The sequence below is a fragment of the Armigeres subalbatus genome, chromosome 1 (assembly GCF_024139115.2).
Source record: "Armigeres subalbatus isolate Guangzhou_Male chromosome 1, GZ_Asu_2, whole genome shotgun sequence".
In the NCBI taxonomy this organism is placed as follows: Eukaryota; Metazoa; Arthropoda; class Insecta; order Diptera; family Culicidae; genus Armigeres; species Armigeres subalbatus.
The window spans coordinates 149472390-149483101 of NC_085139.1; the positions used below are offsets into that span (position 1 = coordinate 149472390).

Below are 10712 nucleotides of genomic sequence, written 5' to 3' on the forward strand. Positions count from 1 at the left end.
AGAGCAACCGAGAACGAAAGTATTTGTTCAAGCAACGAACGGAGGGTCGCCAAGTGACAAGCATAGTCCAAGAGTTGTGATAAATTCAGAGCCCTCAAACCAACCGCAATACCGTGAAGTAAAATGTTCTGTTTGCCAAAACGTAGGTCACTTTGGACGACACTGTCAAGTTTTCTTGAAGCAATGTGTAGAAGATCGGTGGAAAACTGTGGAGCGGTTGAATTTGTGTCCGTGCTGCATGTACGACCATGGAGATCTGCCTTGTCGAATAAGGAAGCGCTGCTTGGTAGAAGGGTGTCCGGAGTTTCACAATTCTCTATTGCATAGTGGAGCTGTGCATGATAATACCCCATTGGAAGTTCAATGCAATAGTCATCGGCGGTTGAATTCGACAGTTCTGTTTAGGATGGTACCGGTAACATTGACAAATGGAAGCAGACGGGTGCAAACTCTAGCTATGATCGATGAAGGTTCGGCTGTGACGCTTATACATTACAAGCTGGCCAAAATATTGAAGGCTGATGGACCAATTCAACCACTGCAAATGTGCTGGACGAACGGAGTACATCAAAACGAAAGACAGTCGAAAGTCATCAAGATCCAGGTTTGCAGCCAAGGTTCATCGGACAGCTACGATCTTGTAGATGTTCGAACAGTGAAGAAGTTGTGGGAGAATGATGATGCCATTTAGTTGATGGATTTCAGTACCACATTCGTATGTAGCGGAGGTACAACAAGCCGAAGGCTAGTGAATAGTTATGAGTAAACCATGCGCAGCTGAGAGCCGCCACAGGGTTTACGGGTGGGGGAATGTTGCCGTGGGTAATTCCGACGGGCCTGAAAGGGTTAATAGCGTGAACGCGCATGATGAGCGATGTAGCGAACGCGTTCCGTTTTGTTGTTGCTCAATGTTGACACACATACATGAGGGAGCTAATTGAAGCAAAAAGCGGTAGAAAAAGGAACGGCCATAACAGATTTGTTGATGGTTCTGTACAGAAGGAATGAAGAAAGATGGTTTTCTTTCTAGCGGAATGAAATGTGTGTATGATAGTATAATTGTGAAAGATTGAATGTGAGAATTTGTTGAGTATTGTGAATATTGTAGTGTAGTGTAGATGATGTATTCATTGTGTTATTTGTAGATCATTGCTGTAACGAAGTCTTTGTATTGAAGTCCCTGTTTCGTCATCGTCTTGCATAGATCATATTACCGTTACTTACCGTGAGTTTGTTCCTTGGTAGTTTGTAAATTTGTTTATAATTAAAATTAATTGTTAATATAGAATCGTCCGCTAGCCTGCAGAGTTAGAGAGCAGAAAGAGGCTAGTTGCTGTGGGAGAAAACTAGATTGTATGTTTTTTGTATTGTTTATATGTTTAATTATTAATGTAAAATATACTTTTAGTTGAGTTCGTTCACCAACCCACTTGAGATCGTTTTCTTGCACCCGGAGGGTGTAACAGTAACGGTGATAGAATACATCCTTGCCTCACACCAGCTACGATCCGGATAGGGTACTATGCTTCGATGAGACCGATGATTTTCTCATGAACCCCCTTGCGTCTCAGGGCGCCCACATATTCTCGTGATTGAGACGGTCGAAAGCTTTTTCGTTGTCAATGAATACCAAGTAAAGGGACCCCTGGAATTCGTTGACCTGAATGATGCGAAGCGTGACAATATGGTCCACACAGGATCTTGGCACGGAATCCGGCTTGCTGTCGCTCACGATGACAACCGGTTTCTTGCCTACGAGGTCAGACGATAGCCTATGTATCGACCATTTGGGTGAATCGATCTATTGGCCATCGTGGTATGCATAGCAGCACAATAGAACAATTATTTGATCTTAGCTATGGCAAAACCTTCGGCAGGTGTATGTACGACCTCCTGGACCGGGAACCCCAACGCCGCCCGCCGTCTTGAACTCAAATGCGACCAAGTTGCCGTTATAAGCAACAGGTCTGCAAGAATAGCAACATCGTTTTTTGATTCGGAGAACGATTGCCAAAGCAGCTGCTAGTCAGTTGAAGTCAAAATTGGAGTCAGCTGTTATCCGACACCGAAAAGACAAGTAGGTCCTCCCTTAACATGGTAACGGGCTTGTTTCGTACTAGCGCATATAAGACACCCATGTGCGTTATCGAAGCCCTGCGCAAAATGATTTTCTTCATCACAACGCCAACGCAACCTTTGTATTATTACGATCCAGTCCTTTACACTCTTATGATTTGTGAGCAGATTTGAGTCACCTGGAACACTTTTTAACTGAAGGTGGTTGGTACATGCTTACTGACCAGTGAACCATTAGCTTTGCGACTGCTAGAAGAAGTGCGTGGGTTGACACTCGTACGTTCAGAGCCAGATCGACGTTAGTGAGGTATTATCATCTGTTCTATGGGACGGCTTTACTAAGGGAGTAGATGGGTCGGTTGTCAGCCCTCGCTTTACACAATAAAATATATTCAGAAACACTACTTTTAACGCGGCTGCCAGAAACCCCCTATTGAGACCTCGCAGGGCTAGGGCTAAAACATTCCATGTTTCTATTCGTGCCCAATTATCTCGCGCATAAAGCCGTTACCGTTAAAACAGTCCGTCATCCTTCTCTGAGGATTTCTAGAAAAATACTAATGAGAAACATGCAGTATAACACATCATTTCGAATTCCAGTAATTAGATTTAAAAACACCTACCTTACTGATAATTCCATTCCAGGTAACGTTTTCCTGCGATCACCTTCGTACATCCGAAATGTACATGCGCGTCATTTGAACAGTTTCCCAGTGAACCACTTTTTCGATTTGAGAACCAATCAAACTATCTCGGCTGTGGTACACCTATCGCAGGTGTACGCTCGATCGTTGCATAGTAAAACAATAAACGGAATTAATATTCCCAGGGATGTTGCGTTGATAAGCTCTACAAAAAACATAAATTGTAAGTGCGAACCTAATTCTGCTCGCGACATTTTTTTAATCTATGGTAAACATTTTAGCGGCACTTGCATCGAATTTCGTCGTCATGAAAGACCTCACACTGTCGGCCGAGGATCAGCACTTTACGAAGCATGTTTTGGGCACTAAGGTGGAAGATTTTTCTCAGATTTATTCAGGACGTGTTCATCTGAAGGGAACGTTGAAGTTGAAGAAGCTTAATATGGAAAATCAGAAGGATCCACTAATTCTAAAAGGTCTTACAGCTAGTCCTGATGTTCAACGGTATTTCTGGATGAAACACATTCAACAGGTTTGGCTTATAAACTGATAGTCTTCATTATTAAATCCGACATATTATTTCTAGGACATTGGAACATTCACCTTTAATCGCAATGTAGAGACTAGTCACCTATTGTGCGCGGAGCTGAACTATAATCCTACGAGCAACTATTTAAGGGGTGATCAATGGCCTTCGCATTTGAATCTAGAAATGTCGAATGTTTATGTGCGGGGTTTCGTGAAGACGTATGCCACAGTTCCCAGTTTCCTGCAGTATATTTATTCTGAAGCCGTTCAACGCGGATCCATGTAAGTAATTGTTGTACACCAGTGATCCTCTTTTCTGCTTTTTCATCTCACATTTTAAGATTGTTCAACGCATGGTTGATAAAACAATTTATCTGCCCTGTGTAACAAGTTTCCTTTCTACAGGTCAACTGTATCAGGTCGTAAAGTCTTCACTGGTCAACTACAAACCGACACGCTGGTAGCAGATGTTGTAGATTCGATCAACATCCAAAGCTTGATATCCGACGCTAGCCCACTGGCGTTCCACGATGGTGTCAAAGAAATTGGGTACTTATCGGTAGAGGAATGTTACATTGAGCTGCTTGGAGGAATGACACTTATGGAGTTTCATAACATTTCCTTCGCGTCTATCATTGATAACAGTGTGAATACTCATAATGCGCAACAACTTGAGTATTTATTCCTACCGGATGTGAAAGCAGAGCATTTTCGAATATCGTTGATCAACGGGGTGAACGCAGAGAACTTTATATCCGAAATCGATAGCTTTACGTATCGTGTTGATCCCTTCGCAAAGCAGTTGAAGATAGACAATTTGGTGGTGAAGAAGAACGTAATTTCGACGAGCCAAATGTTTATGGACTATTTGAACAACATTGGAGTTAAGGAATACTTCAAACTGCTGACACTGAAGGGCGAGGGTGACCATATGAAACAATGGGAAATCGGGGGATGCAAAACTCTGCAGAAGGGAATGACGGTTGACGAGACAATGAGTTTATTGCACATGAACAGCATTATCCTTGATAACGTGCTCTACAATTCAGCAAGGAAAACAGCTAATCAGAATATAGTCGGCTTATGGAGCATAGGGCAGCTCGGTGCGAAATATTTGGCTACCAAGCAGATAAATGGTAAGCCAGTACATATAAAGGATGATTCCATTTTAAGATAAATAATTTCGTTTTGCAGATATACCGACAAAACATTTGCAGAATTCCAACTTGAAAACATTCAAACTTAAACACGATATCTCGATCGGTACATTGTCGGTATCGGATGCGCAGGGTCACATGTTTCCCAACAGTTCATCCTGCTCAATGCCACCGAATCTACAGGTGATCGCCAGCTTAACGGTACACGGATCGTTGCTGCTACAACATTGGACTCCTGGAACGCTTCTGTATGATGCAATGCTGTCAGCCGTCACTGGGAACACTGAAGTTTTTGAGAAAAAGATAGTGTTTAATGGAAATTCCGTTGAGATTTTGAAGATGTGGAATGAAGGCAACATTTTTAGCAAAAGCTGCAACTTTATGAGCCTGCTCAATGACTCAGTGATGAAAAAACAGCCTAAACTCATTTTTCACACACATGGAAAAGCATTCAAGGAAGTCATTTGTAGCGGCTCGGTAACATCTAATGATTTGGTAACGGCATCGTTGGTGAACGGAATAGATGTGGTTCGATTGAATCAGAGCATTCACTCAGTGGGTCATCACCAAGAAATGATAAAATCGTACAAGTACTTCGAAGAAGTAAAAGTGGTACAACTGTTATGCAGCGATCAGCTGACCGACGGTATCTATCCTCACCATTTGGATCTTCATTCTGAGGAGAGTCAGACGATCAGAAAGCGATATCAGTTTGATAACACTATTGAGGTCATCGGAAACTTGTACGTAGAAGCTATTAACGACTTTTCGCTGCAGCATTTCTTAGCCACACGCGTGGTTAAAAACCGGACATACGCTCAGGAGTATCATCAGGTATGTTGTTAATCAATTAGTTCACCGTTTTGTTGTTGTTGCAAATTTGTTCAAATTTCATGTAGAGTAATTTGTAAAGGGGTTTAAGGCTATTACATGACCCATACGATGTTGAGGGTAGGGCATGCTCATTTTTTCCTCCGATTCATCTTATAGTACGGTAGTATTCGATGCCTTGTGTCAATCTAGCTGTTCACGGTGCAACATTGTGATTGTGATGGCTTTAATATTCAACAACGTTGTATGTTCCCCTGAATACAATATTGGATATCATCATTACCGACAGTCGCTTTAGATTGTGTTTTTGTATCGTTTATTTAATTAACATAAATTGTTTTATCAATTTTCACTGTGTTTTGAACCTTCATCTTTATTATTATATTATTGTTTTGAACCTTTGTATCTTTTCGCTTGCTACCGTCATCGGTGGTGACCATGGGTCTGGGGGTGACAATGGGTTATCGCTCTCACCGGCAGTCTGGAGGTCATAGAGCAAAATCGTTCTTATGCAAAATGGACTTATTCTTCTTGCCCTCAGATATATTAAATTTATTCTTCAAGCATTCTCAGTACCGTAAAACGGAGTGACTTGCAACACTTGCGTTTTCCACAAGATTTGTTTTTTTTTTACATTAAAAATATACACAAACATTGACTTATGTCATCACGCGTCCCTAGTTTACATTGTATTTGTTATGCCTAGTTGGTATTTAGGTGAAAATATAACTCACTGTTTTTTTTGCCTTTCTCGTACAACAAAGTTGTACCGAAAGGCTATCATTTCACTCCAAAAACGTACTTTTTATAGAAGCCTCGGAGACCCATAGTGTTATATACCAATCGACTCAGCTCGACGAACTGAGCATGTTTTTTTTTCTTCTTAAGAAATGCAGGGGGAATCTGCTCAACAGACATCCTGGGTTGACCAGGAAGTGCGGGTTTAGGGATCACCGAGGGAGGCAGGACTACATCCCCGACCCGCTAAACCGTTTCCATTGCCGCCAAGCCCATAGTCCCTTCGGTACAACCAGAAAGTAATGCTTCATAGGGGGGCCAGTGCACAACGCACCCTCGAGGTTAGCTGCGTGTCCTTGCAGCACCGAACATCGTGACTCGCTTTTTTAGAAGAACACCATGGTATCGTGCCAGCGCATTGCCGGCTTTCCAGGTGGCCTTACCACGCCCTATGTCCTCGGAAGGTGAGACGGGTCGACTTCGCGCCTGCTTCCCTCTGTATCCCTTCCATCTGTATCCTGCGGAGTCTCTTCGCTCGCCTTGGCATGCCCGAGACGCTAGTCAGTGATAACGGTACGCAATTTATCAGTGCCGAGTTCGCTCAGTTTTGTTTGGAGAACGGTGTCAATCACGTGACCACAGCGCCGTTTCATCCGCAATCCAACGGGCAGGCAGAACGCTTCGTGGACACCTTCAAGCGAGCAATTAAAAAAAACCGTGAGGGGAAAGGAGCCATCCAAGAGGCACTGGACACTTTCTTGATGACCTACCGTTCCACACCCAATCCTTCAGCTCCACAAGGTAAATCTCCGTCCGAAGTTATATTTGGGCGCAGAATACGGACCAGCCTGGACCTACTTCGTCCGCCAACCGTTCCGGAAGTGAACGACCACTCAGGATCAAGGTCATTTAAAAAAGGTGATCCAGTCTACGCCAAGGTACACACCAACAATTCCTGGAGATGGGCACCTGCGGTAGTCTTGAAGCGAATTGGAAACGTAATGTTTAACGTGTGGGTGGAAGACAGGCGTATGCTTCGGTCGCACATCAACCAGCTACGTAACCGAACCAGCGCCGGCAGAGTGGCAACATCCGGGACGACCCCGTCCAGGACAAGCAATCAACAATTGCCGCTGGACATCCTTTTGCAAGCCTGGAATCTGCCCCAACCAAGTCAGCCTCAACCATCATGTCCTTCTGCACTTGCAACACCATCTGCACCAGTGGCACAGATGCCATCATCACTTACTGCACCTTCGATCAATCGACACCATTGCAAGCCACGTCAGTTCAACCGAGCGAAGTCACCGGATTTCGTGAACCGTCGACGTCAACGTCCAGATTCACATCGCCCTTCGAATCAAGTCCTGTACCGTCAAGTACAACCGAAACAGCTGTGCAGGTACCTCGCCGCTCTTTGCGCAATCGAAGACCGCCGATAAGATTTGACCCGTTCCAGCTGTATTAGAAGGGGAGATGTTGGGAACCACCAACAACACTACCATCACCAATACTGCTTGCTCACTGGTAGCAGCTCGTCTGCTACCCGTTGATGCGCGATAGCAAGAACAACAACAATACTCTGCCATTATGTTTTGTTATGTATTCAGTCCGCACGCTTCTTGCGAATGTTTGTTTATGTTTTAGTTCGTCTTCTAATAAAGTTTTTAATATGTTTATTTTGTATGTGCGCGTTTAACTTATGTGCAACGATGCACTCGAACACCCCGTCGGCGCGTACATAACACCGAGGAATCGACACTAGCCTCATTTCCCATAAAATCGAAATTGACCCTAAGTTTGGAGAAGTAGTTTTGAACATTCGAACTCGGACCAAAAAAATACCTATTACCTATTATTAGTATATATCGTGAAGAGGGGATGCTGAACTTGGTATTAGATGTCAAGCAGAATTAATATGTTGAAAATGTCTACTCCTTATGACAAAAAGGGCAAAATTCGCTACTAGGGGGTCCACTATTGGGCATTTTACCCTATGTCTGTCAGTGTGTATGTGTGTGTAAGTACACGAAAACCGAAAAACATTAGCCAACTTTTCATGTAGTACCGTGACCTGCCCTAATTCCGCGCATCGCCTAATACCGTGGTTTTCATCAAAAATCAGAACCTGGCTATCATGAACATCGTATTATTGGGTTAAATGTTCAAGCATATTATGTTTGAACATTTCACCAATTAATGTGATGTCCATGATAGCCAGGTTCTGATTTTTTATGAAAACTTATCTGGACTCACGATTTGAAAAATTTGTATCTTCCTTTTACTTCCACTATTGTGTGCAAATAGTGGAAGTAAAAGGAAAATAAAAAATGTCCAAACCGTGTAACATTTTCCCCTAAGACGTTCGGAATTAATTATTAATTATCTGGACTATTCGATCAAAAGACATTCAGCCAAATGACCCGTTTGATCAAACGACATGCATTCAAATGGCGTTCGGTCGAATGGCCCTACATCGTGTATATCGTGCATGTGAACTGATTCTGACACCATCAAATTAGCGAGGTGAACATGCATTGGAAAATTACTTCGACTTAATTAAATCGAGTTAGGAGACAACGACTTGCGGAGGGAACGCAGTATGCTAGATTCAAGGGACTTTGAATCCAATCGAGCAATAGAAAATATCGAATTACAGAACATCCAATTAGGGAGAGTTCACTGTAATAATTTTCGTACAGTGCTGAAATTTAAGTCGATTGTTCAGCATTAGTGAGCCAATAATTTACCGTTGCTTCACCTTCTTTATGTGCATTATGATACCCTCAAGAAAAAATACTGGAAAAAAGCATGTGGTTCAAAGGTGGCATTTGTGGCTTTGTAGTATACCTAATCACCTCAAGTTTTCTATCTACTAATTTTAATTGTTTATGTTTTCCAATTAATTTCAGGAAAAGTCACAACAGGTAACTGGATTGATACAATTTTCCAACTTGGTACTGTCAGGCGAACATAATACTGTTCACATCGTTAACGGCATCCCCGTGAGTGAGATTGTATCCAGATCATCCAACGAGCATCAAATCATGGTTGAACCAAAGCATGTGAAGGGCACTGTGCATCTACTTGGGCCTACTTCGATTATGAAGTGCAACGAAGTGAATCTGTTGGACGCATACAAGTCTTCCTTTATGATCAATGCCGCTGAAATGGTATTCAAGGAATTGGTGTTTGCTAACGAAGGTAGTCTACAACATGGATTGACTATTGAGAACAGACTGAATGGTGTTTCCGTCCACAAAATGATGAACCTTCGGTTGTCCTCTGTGGAAGATCTGTTACCGTTGATCCCGGTAATAAGAGAGCAACTCTCGATTTCCAGTAGAGCATATGTAGCTAATAGTGCTAAAGAATCACGCTTGTTATATATTGAAAACATTCCGTTAGATGAGAGCAGCGTTATGACTCAAAGCAGTAGAACTAAACAGTTCAAAGCGAATGGAACTATTGATTTTGAGAAATCATGCACGGAAGGTGTGAATCGTTTTAATGTAACTGTTCGTCAAAATACGCCTGACGGTGAGACAAGCTCTGTACGAGCTACAGTGGACGGAATGTTGCTTCGATCCGAATTCAAGGAAATTGCCAACAACGGAGAACTGCAAACATTAGTTGTATCACAGGTGGAGAAAGATTCTACCCTGGTGCTACTACTGTACGTTAGTAAAAATGGTGTGTTAAGTGTACAACAGGAACTTCCTCTAAGTACATCGGGAGCCTCATTCCATTTGATACACGTGAACGATTCAGCATTATTGCTGTCTGTGTCAGACTCCCACCAACTTCAGTTAGGCACATTGGCGCCCAATCTCAAGCTGTTCTACTACGATCCTGTTTCATTGCGTTTCGTTCACTTTAAGACATTTAGCGGAAGCTACACTGATGTTGTAGCAATAGATGTGGACGGCTTGATAATGTTTGCTCTTTCTGAGGAAAGCTCCACCATGGTGGAAATATTTATAATGGATCGTTCTTATTCATCGTTATACCAGAAGCTTATTTTCGATTCGCCCGTGGCCTCTATGAAAGCATACACACTGCAAGGTGAGTATTCTGAGATATCAAGCTAAATAAAAGCACGTGATAAATGAAAATTACATTTTATAACGCAGGAAACCCGGCGCTACAAATAGCAACTGTCGACAATTTGGTTTACGTTTACGGTCACAGTATTCTTGAGGTACGAGATTTCAGAGTTTTCCAATTTGAACATCTAATGATTTCTTAATATTGCAATTTCAGGGTTGGCGGCAGTTGTCGTATGGTCGAATTTCATCTTTTGTGAACTAAGTTTTTTATTTTTAATATTGTTAATGTTTCGCTAGGATTAGTTATGTTATAATCATTGTGTTTTTTTGTTTACAGACGTTTTGTTCTGTATTTTATGTACAACAATAGTCAACCATTGTTTCTAAATGTAATGCATCTATTGCATGAAAACAATGTTATGCGTCTTATACAGTCAAGTCTTAAAAGCTTCGAAACCACCCCATGAAGCAGAAAATTCGGAGTCGAGTAAAGTTTTAACTAACTGCAGAATTTGGTCTCGGCGAGCTCATTTCTGCAATATTTTTAGTCCCAAATTTATGCCGATTTTTGATTGAAATTTGAACTATTTTAATCCTCTCGTTTAATAAACAATGTGCACTCGCATGGCTGTGGATATACTACAGTAAAGCACATGTGTAGATTGGACAAATCAAGCATCCGAAAGATA

General features: G+C 42.2%; 1 protein-coding gene across 1 annotated transcript in view; it reads left to right on the forward strand.

Annotated features, from left to right (window-relative positions):
- Positions 1-10438, forward strand: part of LOC134205243 (uncharacterized) — a 35953-nt gene extending 25515 nt beyond the window's left edge. Inside the window, exons 9-16 of the mRNA XM_062680324.1 lie at positions 2722-2943; positions 3002-3252; positions 3307-3530; positions 3654-4384; positions 4443-5239; positions 8887-10039; positions 10108-10175; positions 10238-10438. Of these exons, the coding sequence (XP_062536308.1) occupies positions 2722-2943; positions 3002-3252; positions 3307-3530; positions 3654-4384; positions 4443-5239; positions 8887-10039; positions 10108-10175; positions 10238-10285 (3494 nt within the window). The 3' untranslated portion in view covers positions 10286-10438. The remainder of the gene's footprint in view (positions 1-2721; positions 2944-3001; positions 3253-3306; positions 3531-3653; positions 4385-4442; positions 5240-8886; positions 10040-10107; positions 10176-10237) is intronic.
- Positions 10439-10712: the final 274 nt, after the last annotated feature.